This window comes from Loxodonta africana, chromosome 11, assembly GCF_030014295.1.
Source record: "Loxodonta africana isolate mLoxAfr1 chromosome 11, mLoxAfr1.hap2, whole genome shotgun sequence".
Classification (NCBI taxonomy): Eukaryota; Metazoa; Chordata; class Mammalia; order Proboscidea; family Elephantidae; genus Loxodonta; species Loxodonta africana.
This window is the reverse complement of record NC_087352.1, coordinates 6418149-6439652: the sequence shown is the minus strand read 5'-3', so window position 1 is coordinate 6439652 and position 21504 is coordinate 6418149. Positions and strand designations below refer to the sequence as shown.

Below are 21504 nucleotides of genomic sequence, written 5' to 3'. Positions count from 1 at the left end.
TTGTGGGACATAATTAACTGGACACCATTTTATCCTTTCAGGTCTTGTTTTTAAGCTTTGTTTAGCGGCTCCAGAGCAGTGCTCATTCTAGAGCTAATTATTCCAATTACTGAGGCAAGACCTTCCTGAGTCCCAATGCCCAGGAATTATGAATTTTCTTTAGTCTGACTGTTGCAAACTGAGACTATTTCTGGCCCTGTATGAGTGACTGTACTGTTTCTTCTAATATTTTTAAATGGTCTTTCCCCATCCCCAGGTGGTTTCCTACATGCATGCACTTGATCAGTGCTCTGCTGAATACTCAAGAGGGACCTTCTGAAGATCTCCAGTATTCCCTCTCTGTGTACTCTCTCCTAGCCTGCACTCCATCTACAAATTCTATCTGGTCCTGGTAGACTCTCAGTCCCCTCTCCTCAATTCAGGGTGACCACTGGGCTCTGTCAGGGCTCCTCTTCCTGCACTGCAGCATGGAAATCTCACAAGCCCATAACCTAGGGGAGTTATAGAGCGCTCCTCTTTTGTTTCCCATCTCTCAGGAATCACTATCCTTCATTGCCTTATGTCCCATGGCTTGAAAACTGTTTTTTCATATACATTCTCCATTTTGTGGTCGTTTCCAAGGCGGGGGGAGGTGTTGATCTGGTCCATGTTACTTCACCTTGGCCATCAGTGGAAGTTGTGTATTTGTATTTGCGGGGTGGTGTTGGTGTACGTTCCTGTGAATAAGTCTGCATGCGCTTGTATGTGCGTGTGCATATCCTCATCCTTGCCTTTGTATGATGCTCAGTGTCATCTCTCTCTAGGCCTCCTCTTTCACCTCTTCCTTTCTGTGACAGCCACGGAGACAGAGATCATGAGAGGGGAAGACAGAAAGACTGAGGGGGTGAGAAAGACAAAATTGGTGTAACCCAGAGGCAGAGGTAAAACAGGAGAAAAGCAGAGAAACTGAGACCTGGGGCACCAAGACGTAGGCAGCCTGCCTCTCTTGGACTCTTTGGCATCGAATTGAGCTGAGCTGTTCTCTCCCTGTCTTTCTCTCTATCTCTCACTGTGCGAACATCTTTCTATGACCTTCATGATCTCTGTGTTTAACTCTCTCACCCACTATCTCTTTCTTTCTGGGTGTCTCCGTTTTTTTTTCTCTGATTCTGACCTCCAGGAATGCAGGGACTGGGTTCAGTTTGCTTGATGTTCACTGGGCTCAGGTCTGTCCCATCATCGCTGTGACATGCACCCACTCAGCCCCTGGCAGGGGTCAGCCCATATTTGCCAAATATGTGAATGAGTTTATTCATGTTTACCTCTCTCTTCCTGGCTACCAGTCTCTCCCTTTCCCTCTCCTTTAAACAGGAGGCCAATGTCTTGCTTGCAAAACTAAGCAAACCACTTTCTATCACCAAAGACTCTGACCTAGGGGATAGGAGTGGCTGAGTGTTTCCATATGAGGAGGGGTAAGGCAAATGTCTGAAAGTCAAAGTTGTCAGGCCCAGCCTCACTCCGTACTCCTCTGACCCAGGAGATGCTTGACAATTCTGATATCTTTAAGGGGTGGAACCTGCACTTTCCTAACCATGGAGAGGTGCCACCATGGACTTTGCTCACACCAGGATCTGGCTCTGGCTGTGCTGTGTGATCTGGGACTGACCTTGGGTCCTTATTCCAGCCCCAGCAATTACTGATCAACACCCATGGAAGCAGCCACTGAATGCTGAAGATCATTCAAAAGTGGTTGCAGCAGTACATGGACAAGGAACTACCAGAAATTCAGGCCAGATTCAGAAGAGGACATTGAACTAGGAATATCATTTCTAATGTCAGATGGATCCTGGCTGAAAGCAGAGAATACCAGAAAGTTGTTTACCCGTGTTTTATTGACTGTGCAAAGGCACTTGACTGTGTGGATCATAACCAACAATTGGGAAGAATGGAAATTCCGGAACACTTAATTTTGCTCATGAGGAACTGTACATAGATCAAGAGGCAGTCATTCAAACAGAACGAGGGGATACTCCGTGGTTTAAAGTCAGGAAATGTGTGCGTCAGGGTTGTATCCTTTCACCATACCTATTCAATCTGTATGCTGAGCAAATAATCTGAAAAGCTGGACTGTATGAAAAAGAATGTGGCATCAAGATTGCAGGAAGTCGCATTAACACCCTGCGTTACGGAGATGAAAGAATCTTGCTTGCTGAAAGTGAAGAGAACTTGAAGCACTTACTAATGAAGATCAAAGACCACAGCCTTCAGTATGGATTACACCTCAACATAAAGAAAACAAAAATCCTCACAACTGGACCAATGAGCAACATCATGAAAAAGGAAAAAAGATTGAAGTTGTCAAGGATTTCATTTTACTAGAATCCACAATCAAACACCCATGGAAGCAGCAGTCAGGAAATCAAAAGATGCATTGCATTGGGCAAATCTGTGGCAACAGACCTCTTCAAAGTGTTTTAAAGCAAAGACGTCACATCGAAGACTAAGGTGTACCTGAACCAAACCATGGCGTTTTCCATTGCCTCATACACAGGTGAAAGCTGTACGATGAATAAGGAAGACCAAAGAATTGACGCCTTTGAATTGTGGTGTTTTTGAAGAATACTAAATATACCGTGGACTGCCAAAAGAACAAAAGAACAAATAAATATGTCTTGGAAGAAGTACAACCAGAATGCTCCTTAGAAGCAAGGATGAGGAGACTACGTCTCACATACTTTGGATACGTTATTAGGAGGGACCAGTTCCTGGAGAAGAACATCATGCTTGGTGAAGTAGAGGGTCAGTGAAAAAGAAGACCTTTGACGAGATGTATTCACACAGTGGCTGCAACAATGGACTGAAGCATAATAAAGATTGTGAGGATGGCGCAGGACTGGGCAGTGTTTTGTCTATTGTCACTATGAGTTGGAACCTACTCGAAGACACCTAACAACAACAACAAGCTAAACTCGTGATATAGTAATATATGTTCTTCCTGATAAGCACATTATATAACAAGATCTATTTATAGGTCCATTATAAAAACAAAAAAACAAAAAACAGTTGCACCGGAGTTTACTCTGACTTATGGCAACCTCATGTATGTCAGAGTAGAGCTGTGTTCTGCACGGTTTTCAGTGGCTGATTTTTCAGAAGCAGGTAACCAGGACTTTTTTTCTAGGTGCCTCTGGGTGAACTTGAGCCTCCTATCTTTCAGTTAGCAGCTGAGCATACTAACTGTTTGGAGCACCCCAGGACTCCTCAGAACTTATTAGAACTCTGAGCATTTAAGAGAAATTGGATAACATATCCTCCAACTGCTCAAAAGAAGGTGAATTGGGAAAGACATTGACCTGAATATGTCTCTGAGATGCACACCCAGTCATGTCCTTGCATTTCTAAAATGTCCTTCAGGGCCTCCCATTGCTCTCAGGACATGGTCCTGGCTCCCCGGATCCTCAAAACCTGGCCCCTGCTGACCACTGCTGACTGAGACCACCATTTCCCACTCCTCCCCCCTCCTCTACACTGTGCTCCCCTGATTCTATCTCAGGGTCCACAGACATGCCTTTCTTGCCCACTTCCACCTCACTTCTCCTGTGATTTTAGTTCCTTGTTAGTGTGATGTCCTCTGGCAGCCAGACAGCCCTACTTTAAACCCAGGCCTCTCCCTGCAGGCATTGCCTTCAGCCTGGGTGAGTGATGTAGAACTCTGAGGAGGTTTGCCCTGTCCACTCTTGGAGACCTGGGCTTGGGTAGGGGGAGCCTGGAAGATTGGGTCCAGTAGGAGGTGGGCTGCCTGAAGGAGGAGTTGGAGAAGATGTGTGTTGAGAGCCGGAGGACTGGGGAGAGTTAGACACACATGTGTGCACAGCCAATTTTGTCAGAGGGTGGCAGGGCGACATGAAGGATCAAGCTTAAATGTTAGGCTGAATAAGGGGTAACATGTACCGACTGGGAAACAGGGATTTATTTTATGCATCGGAAGAGAGTGAGATATGGAAATGGAGACAAGCTCTGATGGGATTTCTAGGTCCGTTTTGGGCTTGTAGGGGACTGATTTAGCCATTCATTCATTCACTGATTCATTGATTCATTCCTCAGCAAATATTTTGAACACTGTCTTATGTCATGCATTGCTCCAGGTGTTGAGAGTACAGGGATGAACAAGACAACAGAACTGAGGTGAGGGGAAGGTTGTCTTAGGTTCCTGTGGATCTGACAAAAAGTAGTCACACCCAAAATGACACAGATTGCCACCTGGCTCTGGCATGTCGGGCTTTGGATGTTTATTTGAATCTCAGGGGATTTAAAGGAAACATCAGAGAGGACAGGGTACCAGAATCATACAACAGAGAGGGCATGGGCTGAGGAGGCCCTTTCATGGAGGGAACAAATAGGCAGAGGCAGCTAAGAATGAGGGCATGGGGAGACTATTCACAGTTGAAGACCCTGCGAGGAAGAGTTTGGGTTCTACAGCCAGACAGGCAGCCTGTGAATCTTGCTCCTCTGATCACTAGTGATGTGCCCTCGGACAACTGACGCCATCCCCTGGCCTCTGTTTACTCATCTGTAAAATGGGCATGTTCATTGCACCCACCACATGGGACAATTGGGAGGAGGATTGGAGTGAGCTCATGTATGCAGAGCCCTTTAGCACAGTTCATGGAGCACAGGAATTGACAAATGGAGGCTGCGGCTGTCCTGTGCAAAGGGAGAAGTCACTCAGCATGAGTGGTGGTCCAGAAGGCACAACTGCAAAGAGATCCTGAGCCAACTTTCCTCCTTGAGCCTCCTGTTTCCTCATCTACACCAAGGAAGGGGTTGGACTATCTTTGAGGCTGCTTTCAATTTCTGGAGTTCTATTTCAGGGGAAAAGAAAAAATCTCCTTGAGTCTTTAGAAAAATTGAAGTGTGATGGAAGGAGGTGAGACCGCAGAAAGAACTTTCCAATGGAAATGGCAACTAAGGAGGGGGAAGGGTACTGGCTTGTAGCAGGTCTCTCAGAGGCAAGAAGACTTGGAGGGAGTCAGGGGCCATTCTCTGTAGAGGTGGGGATACTGGATGACCCTGGAATCTTTTGACCTCTTTCCGTGCCCCCTCAGCAGGGCAGGAAGCGGATCTGATACACTGGGGGCAGTTTGATCACACCACTCTCCTGGGGTGTAATGTTGATGTCCTTGGGGGCCACAGGGCTGGCCACAAAGAAGTTCTGGAGGATAGTGGTGAAGAAGAGGAACAATTCGGCCCGGGCAATGCCTTCACCAAGACAAATGCGCTTCCCTGTGGGTACAGAGGAGGGAGAGATTACCAATGTGGGCATGCGGCAGGTGCACATTCCATGGGGAACCCTTTGTCCTGTCACATCCCAAAGCCCAGACACCTGTGTCCATTGCCAGAGATTTGCATGGGGTTGGCCTTTCATCTGCGGTTCAGGGTGGACTTTTGAGGGTTCCTGAGCCCTTTGAAACAGGGGGCAAATCTTTGAGTGGGTATGACATGTGCATCTTTCCGGGAGAGAATTTGTAGCTTCTATTAGATTCCCAAAGAGGTCAGTGGTCCCAGGGAGGGCGAGAACCGAATTCTGGCACTGTGTGTGTCTGTGTGTGTGTGTGGGGGGGGGGGGTGCCTCCACATATGCAGTTATGTGTGTACTTCTGATGTAACGTTTTCAATATTCTTCATTTCTGATATGGGGATAATGTTACCTACCTCACAGGGCTGTCATGAGGAAAAGGAAGGAATTAATTTTTGTAAAATTACTTAGACTAGCACCTGGCCCATATCCAGGACCCTATAGGTGTAACTATCACTTTGTGTGTGCCTCTGGGTGTGTGGGGGCAGAGTGTATTGTTTGTTGTGGGTGTCTCTGGTATTGTGGGTGCACCTACGTCTGTCTTCTTGTATCATCCCGAGGCTCATGGACTTCAAGAATTCTGAAAAACCCCAAATTGTATATAAAATTTCAGGGTGAACAGGGATGATGCACATGAAGATGAGGTCCATGGCTTACCTCAGATTCTTAGAGGGGTAAGGAAAGTCCATTAGATTGTATAAACCATGGACTTGCAGAGAAATGAGAACAAAGGAAGCCAGAAAATGAAGGCAGGGACAGAGAGTGGCTCTCTCCCTTTATTTAAGGGATTCTTAATTTGCAAACTGATCATCTTTAAAAGGTCATATAAAGCATGAGTTTCCAGCAAGGAAAAAATATCATATACATTTAAACTGAATAAAACATTCCTTAAAAACTACTGGGTAATAGAAGAAATCAAAGATGGAATAAAAAATTCCTATTATCAAATGAGAATGAAAACACATCACACCAAAATCTTTGGGACACAGCAAAAGCAGTGCTCAGATGTCATTTTATACCAATAGACACACACGACAAATAAGAAGAAAAGAACAAAATCAAAACATTAGCTATACAGCTTGAACAAATAGAAGGAGAAGAGCAAAAGAAGCCCACAGACACCAGAAGAAAGGAAATAATAAAGATCATAGAAGAGATAAATGAAGTAGAGAATAGAGAAATAATAGAAAGAATCAACAAAACCAGAAGTTGGTTCTTTGAAAGGATCAACAAAATTGACAAACCACTGGCCAAACTGACAAAAGAAAAACAGGAGAGGATGCAAATAATCCAAATAAGAAATGAAATGGTGGCCAGTACAACAGACCCAACTGAAATAAAAAAGATCATACCTAAGTACTATGAGAAATTATACTCTAACAAACTTGAAAACCTAGGGGGAACGGACAAATTTCTAGAAATACACTACCTGTCTAAATTAACATAAACTGACGTCAAAAATCTGAACAGACCCATAACAAGAGAAGGGATTTTAAAGGTAATAAAAAAAAACTCCCAACAACAACAACAACGAAAACCCTGGCCCAGATGGCTTCACTGGAGAATTCTACCAAACACTCAGAGAAGAGCTTGCACCAGTACTATTCAAACAATTTCAGAACCTAGAAAAGAAAGGGGTACTTCTGAACTGATATGGTGGCTTCATAGAATGAGTTAAGTAGTATTCCGTCATTTTCTATGCTTTGAAATACCTTTAGTAGTAGTGGTGTTAACTCTTTTCTGAAAGTTTGATAGAACTCTGCAGTAAAGCCGTCCGGGCCAGGGCTTTTTTTTGTTGGGAGTTTTTTGATTACCGTTTCAATCTCTTTTTTTGTTATGGGTCTATTTTGTCGTTCTACTTCTGATTGTGTTAGTTTAGGTAGGTAGTGTTTTTCTAGGAATTTGTCTATTTCTTCCAGGTTTGCAAATTTGTTAGAGTACAATTTTTTGTAATAATCCGATATGATTCTTTTAATTTCCGTTCGGTCTGTTGTGATATGGCCCATCTCATTTCTTAATCGGGTTACTTGTTTCCTTTCCTGTATTTCTTTAGTCAGTCTGGCCAATGGTTTATCAATTTTGTTAATTTTTTCAAAGAACCAGCTTTTGGCTTTGTTAATTCTTTCAATTGTTTTTCTGTTCTCTAATTCATTTAGTTCAGCTCTAATTTTTATTATTTGTTTTCTTCTGGTGCCTGATGGATTCTTTTGTTGCTCACTTTCTATTTGTTCAAGTTGAAGGGACAGTTCTCTGATTTTAGCTCTTTCTTCTTTTTGTATGTGTGCATTTATTGATATAAATTGACCTCTGAGCACTGCTTTTGCTATGTCCCAGAGGTTTTGATAGGAAGTGTTTTCATTCTCGTTGCATTCTATGAATTCCTTTGTTTCCTCCTTAATGTCTTCTATAACTCAGTCTTTTTTGAGCAGGGTATTGTTCAGTTTCCAAGTATTTGATTTCTTTTCCCTGATTGATTTCTACTTTTATGGCCTTGTGGTAGGAGAAGATGCTTTGTAATATTTCAATGTTTTGGATTCTGCAAAGGTTTTTTTTTATGACCTAATATGTGACCTATTCTAGAGAATGTTCCATGTGCACTAGAAAAAAAAGTATACTTTGCAGCTGTTGGGTGGAGTGTTCTGTATAAGTCTATGAGGTCAAGTTGGTTGATTGTAGCAATTAGGTCTTCTGTGTCTTTATTGAGCTTCTTACTGGATGTCCTATCCTTCTCTGGAAGTGGTGTGTTGAAGTCTCCTACTATAATTGTGGAGGTGTCTATCTCACTTTTCAGTTCTGTTAAAGTTTGTTTTATGTATCTTGCAGCCCTGTCATTGGGTGCATAAATATTTAATATGGTTATATCTTCCTGGTAAATTTTCCCTTTAAGCATTATGTAGTGTCCTTCTTTATCCTTTGTGGTGGATTTAACTTTAAAGTCTATTTTGTCAGAAATTAATATTGCCACTCCTGCTCTTTTTTGATTGTTGTTTGCTTGATATATTTTTTTCCATCCTTTGAGTTTTAGTTTGTGTCTCTAAGTCTAAGGTGTGTTTCTTGTAGGCAGCATATAGACGGATCATGTTTCTTTATCCAGTGTGAGACTCTCTGTCTCTTTATTGGTGCATTTAGTCCATTTACATTCAGCGTAATTATAGTTAAGTATGAGTTTAGTGCTGTCATTTTGATGCCTTTTTGTATGTGTTGTTGACAATTTCATTTTTCCACTTACTTTTTTGTGCTGAGACGCTTTTCTTTGTAAATTGTGTGTTCCTCATTTTCATAGTAGTTGAATTTATGTTTGCTGAGTAGTTATGTTTTTCTTGGTTTTTATTTTGAATTATGGAATTGTTAGACCTCTTTGTGGTTACCTTAATATTTACCCCTATTTTTCTAAGTAAAAACCTAACTTGTATCGTCCTATATCACTTTGCTTTCCTCTCCATATGGAAGATCTATGCCTCCTGCATTTAGTCCCTCTTTTTGATTATTGTGATCTTTTACATAATGACTTCAATGATTCCCTGTTTTGAGCATTTTTTTCTTTTTAAAATTAATCTTAATTTGTTTTGTGATTTCCCCATCTGAGTTGATATCAGAGTGTTCTGTTCTGTGACCTTGTGTTGTGTTGGTAACCAGCCCAGTAAAATCTGATATTATTGATTTTCTGACCAAACAATTTCCTTTAGTAATTCTTGTAGCTTTGGTTTGGTTTTTGCAAATTCTCTAAGCTTGTGTTTATCTGTAAATGTTTTAATTTCACCTTCATATTTGAGAGAGAGTTTTGCTGGATATATCATCCTTGGCTGGCAGTTTTTCTCCTTCAGTGCTCTATATATGTCATCCCATTGCCTTCTTGACTGCATGGTTTCTGTGAGTAGTCTGAACTTATTCTTATTGATTCTCCTTTGTAGGAGACTTTTCTTTTATCCCTAGCTGCTTTTAAAATTTTCTCTTTATCTTTGGTTTTGGCAAGTTTGATGATAATATGCCTTGGTGATTTTCTTTTTGGATCAGTCTTATGTGGGGTTCGATGAGCATCTTGGATCGATATCCTTTCGTCTTTCATGATGCCAGGGAAGTTTTCTGCCAACAGATCTTCAACTATTGTCTCTGTATTTTCTGTTATCCCTCCTTGTTCTGGAACTCCAATCACACGCAAGTTATTCTTCTTGATAGAGTCCCACATGATTCTTAGGGTTTCCTCATTTTTTTAAATTCTTTTATCTGATTTTTCTTCAACTATATTGGTGTCAATTGCCTTATCCTCCAGCTCCCTCACTCTGCATTCCAATTGCTCGATTCTGCTCCTCTGACTTCCTATTGAGTTGTCTAATTCTGTAATTTTGCTGTTAATCTTTTGGATTTCTGAATGCTCTCTCTCTATGGATTCTTGCAGCTTATTAGTTTTTCCACTATGTTCTTGAATAATCTTTTTGATTTCTTCAGCTGCTTTATCAGTGTGTTCCTTGGCTTTTTCTGTAGCTTGCCTTATTTCATTTCTGAGGTCATCCCTGATGTCTTGAAGCATTCTGTATATTAGTTTTTTATATTCTGCATCTGGCAATTCCAGGATTGTGTCTTCATTTGGGAAAGATTTTGATTCTTTAATTTGGGGAGTTGTAGAAGCAATCATGGTCTGCTTCTTTATGTGGTTTGATATTGACTGCTGTCTCCGAGGCACCTATAACATATTGTAATGATTTATTTTATATTTGCTCACTGAGTCTTGTTTTGTTTTCTTTCAATATTCGCAGATAGGCTACTAGATTGTGCTGTCTTGATTGTTGTAGCCTTTGAATCACTTATGTCCTATTACCAGCTGGTTTGGGCTGTTACCGGATACATAAGCCTAAGAGTCCATTCACTATTCTTGAATAGAATGAGCTTAGGTGTTCTGATTTTGGGTCACCAAGTGTGTGGTGTAGACTGTCATCTATTTACTTAGAGGAGTAATGGTGATAGTTGTGTGCACCAGATTCTAGTAGCAGCAGGGAGTCACACTCTGGGGGGGGCAGGGTGCTGACAGCCTTCCCCCATGTGCCAGTGAGGTAGGTGTGTCTCTATTCCTAAAGCACTTTGGTGGGTGGGCTCTACAGCTGTACCTTAGGCACCCAATGCATGTACCTCTAAATACTGGTAGGTGTCAGTATTCTCAGACCCCTTTGGCAGGTGGCTAGGTGGTTTGGGTGGAGCTTCAGCCCTCAGTTCCCCGTTGTGGATCAGTGAGGGCTCTGTTTAATAGGTACAGATATCAGACCTGCAAAACTTGTCTTTCCAGTGCTCCGCTAAAACAATTACAGTCAGAACTGCCTTTGCATTATAATAGCCACCACCTTGTTCCCTGTAGGGATGAAAGCCAAAGACTGTGGATCTCATATGCTTGGCTGGAGCTAGTTCTGTATTGTTATTCCAGCTTCTCTCAGGCCAGGAGAATGGGCCAGGAAAAGAAAAAAGAAAACCAAAGAACAAATAACCCCAGAGCAGTTCGCTCCCTGGCCCAGGAAATTCCAATGTTAAGGAAGCCACCTGGGGCAGGGAGGAGAGGGATCAGATAGATAGAAGAGAGTGGCACCCAGCAATATAGACAAAGTTACTTATCTTGCTTGGTGATGACTGTTTTATCTGAGATTCCTGTGTGTTGCTAGCTGGGTCGAGATTGCCCCCGAGGGTCAGACCTGAGTCCTGTGCTTGTGCTGTCTCAGAAGGCGTGGTCAGCTCCTCCGCTCCCAGTTCAAAGCTCAGCAACAAGGTTCCCTGGCTAGGACGCTGCACTCCAGGCTCCAAAACCAGTTGCCACCTCCTGGTGACTTCTCCTGTCAGCCACTTCCTTGCGCTGCCTTTATACGCTGGCTGGACTTCCCCCGAGTTCACTTCAGGGGACTAGGGCTGCCTCCCATTTTTGCGCTGCCTCAGGAAGCCCTACTCAGCTCCCCTGCGCCTAGTCCAAAGCCCAGCACCAAGGTCTTCTGACTGGGAAGCTGGCTCCAGGCTCCGAAAACAGTTGCTCCTTCCCCGTGGTTGCTCATTCTTTCGTTAGCCTCATCAGTGTGCAGCCTGCTTGCGCTGGCTGAGTCTCTACCGAGGTTACCCCAGGGAGCTAGGGGTTAGGGCTGTGTCCCGGGCCTGCCCCTCCCCAGCAAGCCACAATCAGCCCCGCCACTCGGCACCCGGAAACCACGAAGGCTCAAGACTGTGGAGCTGGACGCCGGTTCCAGAAGCGGTCGCTGCTTCTGGGCACAGCTTTTCACTCCCCTGTCACTCAGGTCAACTCTTTAGATCTGTGTTTGATGGTCAGGGTTCACAGATTGTCATGTATGTGATCGATTCACTTGTTTTTCCGAGTCTTTGTTGCAAGAGGGATCTGAGGTAGCTTCGACCTAGTCAGCCATCTTGGCTCCCCAAACATCATTGTTAATGGAAAGAAGCTGTAAACTTTCCCCCTGAGAACAGGAACAAGACAAGGATGCCGTTTATCACCACTCCTATTTCACATTGTGCTGGCAGTCCTAGTTAGAGCAATAGGCAAGACAAATAAATAAAGGGCATTCAAATTGGTAATGAAGAAGTAAAACTGTCCCTATTGTGGGTGACATGATACTACACATAAAGAACCCAAAAGACTCCACAAAAAAGCTACTGGAACTGAAAGACACGTTCAACAGAATAGCAGGATACAAGATAAACATACAAAAATCAGTTGGATTCCTATACACCAATAAAGAGAATGATGAAAAGGAAATCAAGAAAGCAATACCATTTATAATAGCCCCTAAAAAAATAAAATACTTAGGAATAGATTTAACCAGGGACGTAAAAGACCTACGCAAAGAAAACTACAAAACACTACTGCAAGAAACCAAAAGATACCTATGTAAATGGAAAAACATGCCAAGCTCATGGATAGGTAGACTCAACATTTGTGAAAATGTGAATTGTACCCAATCTACAAATACAATGCAATCCGGATACAAATGCCAACAGCATTTTTTGTTGTCTTTGGTGCAGTTGTGTCGATTCTATTAGCAACCCTATGTACAACAGCACGAAACACAGCCAAGTCCTATGCCATCCTCACAATCCTTGTTATGCTTGAGCCCATTGTTGCAGCCAACTGTGTCAGTCCATCTTGTTGAGGGTCTTCTACTTTTTCGCTGACCCTCTACTTTATCAAGTATGATGTCCTTCTCCAAGGACTAATCCCTCTTGACAACATGTCCGAAGTATGTGAGACATAGTCTCACCATCCTTGCCTCTAAGAAGCATTCTGGTTGTACTTCTTCCAAGACAGATTTGTTCATTCTTTTGGCAGTCCATGGAATATTCAATACTCTTCTCCAACACCACAATTCTTCTTCGGTCTTCCTTATTCATTGTCCAGCTTTCACATTCATATGAAGCGATCGAAAACACCATGGCCTGGGACAGGTGCACCTTAGTCTTCAAGGTGACATCTTTGCCTTTCAACAGTGTAAAGATTTGCCCAATGCAATACATCATTTGATTTCTTGACTGCTGCTTCCATGGGTGTTGAGTGTGGATACTAATAAAATAAAATCCTTGACAACTTTAATCTTTTCGCTGTTTATCACAATATTGCTTATGGGTCCAGGTGTGAGGATTTTTATTTTCTTTATGTTGAGGTATAATCCATACTGAAGGCTTTAGTCTTTGATCTTCATTAGTAAGTGCTTCAAGTTCTCTTCACTTTCAGCAAGCAAGGCTCCGTCATCTCCATAACGCAGTTTATGGGTCTTCCACCAATCCTGATGCCCATTCTTCTTCATGTAGTCCAGGTTCTCTGGTTATTTTCTCAGTGTACAGATTGAATATATGGTGAAAGGATACAACCCTGACTCACACCTTTCTCTCTCCACTATGTCATTCTTTTTTCTCTCTTAATCTGTTTCTCTTACTCTTCTTTCACCTCTTTCTTCTCTTCCCTCCTCCCCTTCCTCCTTCTCTCTCTCTTCTTCCTCAGCCTCAAAGTCTATAGCCTCACATTCATTCTTTGAATTTTTCTATCTCTGTCTCTTTCTGCCACTCTCTTTCCTTGTCTCTGTCTGTCTCTCTCAAATTGTGTCTCTTTGTCCCTCTCTGTTTCTCACTCTCATTATTGCTCCATCCCCAATCAGTCTTTATCTTTATTTCTCTACATCTCTGTTTCTCTGTAAACTTTGGATAGGACTATCGGATAGGGAGATTGACCCCCATCCCACCTCCCCATATGTTCTCATTCAAGATGAAATGAGAGAGTAGGCCATTGGCACTAGGCAGGGCCAGGGTCTGGATCACTGAAGTCTCTGATGAAACTCAAGACTGGAGACTTGTTTCTGGGCTCTTCCTTTCTCCCAAAGGATGAGGACCCTGGGTGTTGGGATTTTCTCTGGATGGAGGCAAAGAGTGGAGGACGGGGTTAGAGACAAGTCAGAGCATGTCAATCTCCTTTCCAGGCTCCTCAATGCCCACAGAATAAATTCTTATTCCTCCTCCAGCCTTCAAGATGCTGCCCAGCTGAGCTCTTCACCTATATCCCATCCCATAAACTAGACACTAGACCCACTGGATTTCTTATAGTTTCTCAAACATACCATGCTGTCTCCACCTTCAGGCCCTTGCTGTTCTCTTTCCCTGGAATATTCTTTCAGTGGTTGACTAATATTCACCTATGAGGTCTTAGTTTAGATGCCAGTTCCTTAGATAAGCTTCTCCTTATGGTCCCTCAAAGCCCCCAGCTGGACTGTGAATTACCTGGGGTGAGGACTGTGTCTATGTGACTTGTCTCATGTATTATATTCAGTCCCTAATAGAGCATTGGGTTCAGAATAGTGCTCAACAGGTTTTTTTTGAAGCAAATTTATACACTGAAGTTTAAAAAAATCAGTTGCCATCAGATAGATTCCAATTCATGGTGACCTCATACGTGTCAGAGTAAAACTGTGCTGCATAGGGTTTTCAATGGAGTATTTTTTTCAGAAGTGGATCTTCAGGCCTTTCTTCTGAGGTGCTTTGGGTGGACTCAAACCTCCAACCTTTTGTTAGCAGCCAAGTGCTAACCATTTTTACCACCCAGGGAGAGGTTAAAATACTTGCTCAGTGTTCTGCTTACCAAGATGTGTCTTTAGGACACAATCTCATGTCTCAAGCCCCCTCTAAGGTTGTAGTGAAAATGGAATGGGATAACATACGTAACTGGCATCTAGTAAGTGTTCAATAAATGGCCTATCATTGTTTGTCTAGAAGAGGGGATGGAACCTGCACTCTGGTGTCTGGGGAAAGGAGCATGTGTCCAGCTTACCTATGGAGAAGGGCATAAAAGCATCATTCTTCTTCAGTGCCCCCTTGTCATCCAGAAAGTGGTCAGGGTTGAATTCATCTGGTTTTTCAAAGTAACGTGGGTCATGGAGAGCAGTGCTCAGGATGGGAACTACTTCAGTGTCCTGAGGGAAGGATAGAAGGAACCGATCAAAAGATTTCACTACCTCTCTACCTGCACCCTCCCCCCCTCAAGAAAAACAACAAGGGAACCCTAGTCATAGAAGTGGTCAAGTGTTGAGATTAAGAGAAACCAGGATGCCCACACAGGAGAGATGCAGGAGCCCAGCGGTCCTCACCTTGGGGATGATGTACCCTCGGAAGTGAGTGTCTTTGGTGACCAAGTGGGGCAAGCTAACAGGGAGAAGGTCCCCGAATCTCTGAATCTCGTGGATGACTGCATCGGTGTACGGCATTTTGGCTCGGTCCTCGAGAGCTGGAGGGCGATGTGAGCCAATTACCTCATCAATTTCCTTTTGGACTTTTTCTGCACAGAACAAGGGACTGATGAATCTCTGATTCACTTCATTGAAGCAGGCATTTCAAAGAGGCATTTCAGTGGGGACACTGCTTTCTAGGGTCAATATGCCAGGGAAAATCTACAGTAAAGGGTTGGAATATTGACACCCCTCAGAGTAATCAGCTGGAGAGGGAGTGGAGGAGGGAAGCAACAAGGATTCTAACCCTTTGAAATGTTATGGATTCTCTCCTTACATGCACAAGTATACACATATACATACACACGTGCACACACATATGCGTGTCTTCAATCTAAAGGGAAATCACTTTTGACCTTCCCTTGTGGGTAAATATTTTTGTGGATTCAATGTTATCTGTAGAAGAGCTTTTTGTCAAAATTCTCCCTCTAAGATTACTAGAAAACTAACTAATATTTATTGTCTGTGTTATATGCGAGGCACTGTGCGAAGTCCTCAAGAATATAACAGTGTGTTAGATGAATAGATTAATTCTTGCACAGCTAAATAAATAAGTGAATAAATACATCAATCCATCAATCCATGGGTGGATTTATTCATGATTGGAAAGACTGATGAGTGAACAAATCAATGAATGGATTATGTATTCACCTACTGATCAATAAATAGACCAATTAATGAGTCATAGGTTAATAAATCATCCACAGTCAAATCAATGAACCCAATGAATGAAAAATTCAGATGAATGAATGGATGGCTTGATTGATGGAGGAATAAATTAATGAATAAATTGGCGAATGAATGGAAATATAAAAAAATAAGTGAATGAGTGTATTGAATGATAGATTAATAAATTAATGATTACATGAGTAAACAAACGAGTGACTTATTAAGTGGGTAAATGAAATAACGGATGGATGGAGGATGAATTGAAAAAATGAATGATGGAAGGACTAAGGAATAAAACACAATTCATGAATGGATGGATGAGTCAATCCATGAGGGAGTGAGGATGAAGCCATTGAGAGGAGAGATGGACAGATTATCCATCCATTAACAGGGCCGATTTAGTTGGAAACTAAATCCAAAGCCTGCAGTGCCCCCGAGGTCCGAAACCATTGTTGCCTCTCTTATTCACACAGGGTCCTTAGTTCCACTTCTGCAGCCCAAAGATGGGTCGGAAGGTCCCTCTGGGATTGTCTTTCCCCGCTTCACCCACCTGCGATGTGGGGGTATTTGAGCATGAGCAGGAATCCGTAGCGGAGAGTGGTGCTGGTGGTCTCAGTGCCAGCGAAGAAGAGAGACAGTGCGGTGAGAATGAGGTTCCTGTGGTGGAACTCGGTGTCGGGGTCGGACTTCTGGGTCAGAAAGGCAGGGCTCGCGTCAGGGAAGGCTGGTGCCTTGCAGCACGCAAGTCTCTTGGCGCTTTTCTCCTGTTTCTGGGCCTCTGCCACCGTATGCACCCTTTGGCTTTGCGCTGTGTGTCCAACCATCTCTATTTCTTTTCCGTCTTGCTCTATTTCTATCTTTCCAGCCTTTTGGTGAGTTTGTCTCCCAACCGGCCATCCCGCCGCCCCCGCCACCGCCATTTTGATCTCTTGCCTGCTTTCTTCCTTTCACCTCCATTCTCTTTCCCTTCCTCATCTTTTCTCCCCTTTGCTGTTCTCCCCTCCGCAACCTCTGTTCTTGACGCCTCCTCCCCACTCTCCCTTTCTTTTCCTTTCCCCTCCCTTCTTCTCCGCTCCCAGCTTCTTCTCCTTCCCTTCCCTCCCTCCCCTGCCCTGGACCCCACTTTGTCCATGCGGAGCAGGTAGGTATCAATGAAGGCCCGGGGGGCGCTCGGGTTCAGCGTTTGCCGGTGTTTTTCCACGCTGCGGCAAATGAAGGCGCTGACTTCCTGCACGTTTTTGTAGATTTGCCAGTGTGGGCCGGGAAAATACTGCAGGAAGTCCCTGGAGAGCTCCAGCACCTGAGAAAAAGGGGGGACTGTGATGTGAGGTCCACCTGGGGCTGAGCTAGTGGGGTCACAGGGAGAGGGCGGCCCTCCTGAGTCCTAGTACCTCCGCGAGGAATCTCTCTCTAGAAATAGATGATGATACAGAGATGCAGAGATAGATCTCTGTCATCTTTATCTTTTGACTCCAGCTCTTTGCATCTGGGGTCTGTCTCTTCTGTTTATGTCCTTCTACATCTTTCTTTGTTTTCCATCTCTCTCTTTCCGGTTTTCTCTCTTCCGGGCAATGTGTGTTCTTTTATCTATTATTGGTCAATTGATAAATCCATTGACTTGAGCCCCTCACTCTGATTTTATGTCTCCATTGATCCATTATCCTTACATTTTTGTCTTTCTGCGTCCTCCTACCTCATCCACGTTTCTTTTTGTTTGCCCCACCTCCCTATCCCTCCCCTTTTCCACCTTTCTTTCTCCCTCCGTGTCTTGGTTCCAGCTTTCCGTGTGTCTCATTGTCTACCTCAGCCTGTTTAACTGCTTTTTTCAGACTTCTCCCTGCCTCTTTCCACTCTGCATCTCTCTCACTGGGTCCTGCATTGATGAACTGGTGCTTGCACAAATGAGCCGGCTGACTACTTGGAACTATTTTTTTTTTTTATTATTATTTTATGAAAAGCAAACAAACTAGCTTCTTATTAAATAGTACACATATTGTTTTGTGACATTGTCTAACAGCCCCAGGACACGCCAACACTCTCCCTTCTCCACCTTGGCTTCCGAATCACCAGTTTTCCTGCTTCCTCTTGCCTTCTAGTCCTTGCTGCTGGGCTGGTGTGTCCCTTTGTCTCATTTTGTTTTATGGGCCTGCCTATAAAACAGGCATGACTTCATTACTGAGCTAAAGGGGTGTCCGGGGGCCATACTCTCAGGGTTTCTCCAGTCTCTGTCAGGCCAGTAAGTCTGGTCTTTTTTTGTGACTTAGAATTTTGTTCTACATTTTTCTCCGGCTCTGCCTGGGACCCTCTCTTGTGATCCCTATCAGAGCAGTCAGTGGTGGTAGCCAGGCACCATCTAGTTCTACTGGACTTACTCTGATGGAGGCCTTGGTAGTTGTGGTTCACTAGTCCTTTGGACTAATCTTTCTATCGTATCTTTAGTTTTCTTCATTCTCCCTTGCTCCCGAAGGGGTGAGACCAGTGGAGTTGTCTTAGATGGCCACTCACAGGCTTTTAAGACCCCAGAAGCTACTCACTATAGTAGAACAGAGAACATTTTCTTTACAAACTACTACGTTATGCCAATTGAGCTAGATGTTCTCCAAGACCATGGTCCCCACACCCCTCAGCCCAGCAATTTGGTCTCTCAGAGAGTATGAATGTGTCTATGGAGCTTCCATGACCTTGCCTTGTACAAGTTGTGCTGGCTTCCCCAGTATTATGTACTATCTTGCCCTTCACCAAAGTTACCACTTATCTATTGCCCATTTAGTATTTTTCCATCCCCACCCACCCTCGTAACCATCAGAGATTGTTTTTGTGTGTAAACCTTTTCCTGAGTTTTTATAGTAGTGGTCTCATACAATATTTGTCCTTTTGCCGTTGACTTATTTCACTCAGAATGATGCCCTCTAGATTTATCCTGTTGTGAGATGCTTTGCATATTCATCATTGTTCTTTATCGTTGCATAGTACTCCAATGCGTATGTACCATAGTTTCTTTATCCATTCACCTGTTGATGGGCACTTGGGTTGTTTCCATCTTTTTGTTATTGTGAACAATGCTGCAATGAACATGGGTGTGCATGTGTCTATTTGTGTGACGACTCATTTCTCTAGGCTATATTCCTACGAGGGGGATTGCAGGATCATACGGTATTTCTATTTCTAGCTTTTTAAGGAAGTGCCATATCGTTTTCCAAAATGGGTGTAACATTTTGCATTCCTACTAGCAGTGCATAAGAGTTCCAATTTCCCCACAGCCTCCCCAACATTTGTTATTTTCTGTTTTTTGGATTCATGCCGGTAATGTGGTTTTGATTTGCATTTCTCTAATGGCTAGTGACGGCAAATATTGCCACATGTGTCTGTTAGTTGCTTGATTGTCTTCTTTGGTGAAGTGTCTGTTCATTTCCTTTACCCATTTTTAAATTGAATTGTCTTTTTGTTGTAGAGGTGTTGGATTTTCATGTAGATTTTAAACATTAGAACTTTGATTTGTAATAGCCAAAATTTTTTTCCAATCTGTAGATTCTCTCTTTACTGTTTTGAAGTCTTTTTTTAAAAAATAATTTTTATTGTGCTTTAAGTGAAAGTTTACAAATCAAGTCAGTCTGTCACATATAAGCTTATATACTCCTTACTACATACTCCCATTTACTCTCCCCCTAATGAGTCAGCCCGCTTCCTCCTTCCAGTCTCCCCTTTCGTGACCATTTTGCCAGTTTCTAGCCCTCTCTACCCTCCCATCTCCCCTGCAGACAGGAGATGCCAACACAGTCTCAAGTGTCCACCTGATACAAGTAGCTCACCCTTCATCAGCATCTCTCTCCAACCTATTGTCCAGTCCATTCCATGTCTGATGAGTTGTCTTCAGGAATGGTTCTTGTCCTAGGCCAACAGAAGGTTTGGGGACCATGACCGCCGGGATTCTTCTAGTCTCAGTCAGACCATTAAGTCTGGTCTTTTTATGAGAATTTGGGGTCTGCATCCCACTGATCTCCTGCTCCCTCAGGGGTTCTCTGTTGTGCTCCCTGTCAGGGCAGTCATCGGTTGTGGTCGGGCACCATCTAGTTCTTCTGGTCTCAGGATGATGTTTTGAAGTCTTTTGATAAGTATAAATGTTTAATTTTTAGAAAATTCCAGTTATCTAGCTTATTTTCTGGAGTTTGTGTGTTGTTAGTTATGGTTTGTGTCCTATTAATGCCATGTATGAGGGCCTCTAGCATTGATTCTATTTTTTTTCTATGATCTTTATAGTTTTGGGCTTTATATTTATGTCTTTGATCCATTTTGAATTAGTTTTTGTGTACGATGTGAGGTATGGGTCCTGTTTCATTTTTTTTTGCAGATCAACATCCAGTTTTGCCAGCACCATTTGTTAAAAAGACTGTCTTTTCCCCATTTGATGGATTTTGGGCCCTTGTCGAGGATCAGGTAACTGTAGGTGCATGAATTTACATCTGGGTTCTCAATTCTGTTTCATTGGTCAATATATCTGTCATTGTACCAGTACCAGGCTGTTTTGACTACCATACCTGTACAGTAGGTTCTGAGGTCAGATAGTGTGAACTTCCTATTTTATTCTTCTTCAATGGTGCTTTACTTATCTAGAGCTTCTTCCCTCTCTATATAAAGTTAATGATTAGGTTTTCCATGTCTTTAAAGAATGTTGTTGGTATTTGAATCGAGATTGCATTGTATTTGTAGATTGCTTTTGTTAGAATTGACATTTTCACAAAGTTGAGTCTACCTATTCATGAGTACAGTATGCTTTTCCATTTATGTAGATCTGTTCTGGTTTCTTGCAGCAGTGTTTTGTAGTTTTCTTTGTATAGGTCTTTTACATCCCTGGTTAGATTTATTCCTAAGTTTTTTTTTCTTTTAGGGGATATTATAAATGGTATTGTTTTCCTGATTTCCTTTTCATCTTTCTCTTTATTGGCGTATAGGAATCCAGCTCATTTTTGTATGTTTATCTTGTATCCTGCTACTCTGCTGAATCTTTCTATCAGTTCTAGTAGTTTTCCTGTGGAGTCTTTTGGGTTTTCTGTGTATAGTATCACATCATCTGCACCTGCAAATAAGGACAGTTTTACTTCTTCTTTACCAATTTGGATGCCCTTTATTTCTTTTTCTTGCCTTATTGCTCTAGCTAGGACTTCCAGCACAATGTTGAATAGGAATGGTGATAAAGGACATCCTTGTCTTGTTCCTGTTCTCAAGGCCAATGTTTTCAGCCTCTCTTCATTATGAATGATGTTGGCTATTCCTTTTGTATAGATGCCCTTTATTATGTTGAAGAATTTCCCTTCTGTACCTATTTTATTGAGACTTTTTATCAGGAATGAGCGTTGGACCTTATCCAATGTCTTTTCTGTGTTGATTGAGATGATCATGTGATTCTCTTCTTTTTATTTATGTGGTGGATTATGTTGATTGATTTTCTAATGTTGAACCATCCTTGCATACCTGGTATGTATCCTATTTGATCATGGTGTATTATTTTTTTGATATGATTCAGAATTCTGTTGGCTAGAATTTTGTTGAGAATTTTTGCATCTAAATTCACGAGAGATATTGGTCTGTAATTTTATTTTTTTGTAGTGTCTTTGCTTCATTTTGTTATCAGGTTTATGCCGGCCTCATGGAACAAATTCAGAAATATCCTTTCCTTTTCTGTGTTCTGAAATAGTTTGAGTAGTACTGGTGTAAGCACTTCTCTGAATGTTTAGTAGAATTCTCCAGTAAAGC

General features: G+C 42.6%; 1 protein-coding gene across 1 annotated transcript in view; it reads right to left on the bottom strand.

The window, feature by feature from the left end:
- Positions 1–14685: 14685 nt before the first annotated feature.
- The window catches only part of LOC100677786 (cytochrome P450 2B11-like), a 28443-nt gene continuing 21624 nt past the window's right edge, over positions 14686–21504 (bottom strand). The window contains 3 exon segments of the mRNA XM_064293686.1: positions 14686–15134; positions 16304–16442; positions 16877–17053. Of these exon segments, the coding sequence (XP_064149756.1) occupies positions 14878–15134; positions 16304–16442; positions 16877–17053 (573 nt within the window). The 3' untranslated portion in view covers positions 14686–14877.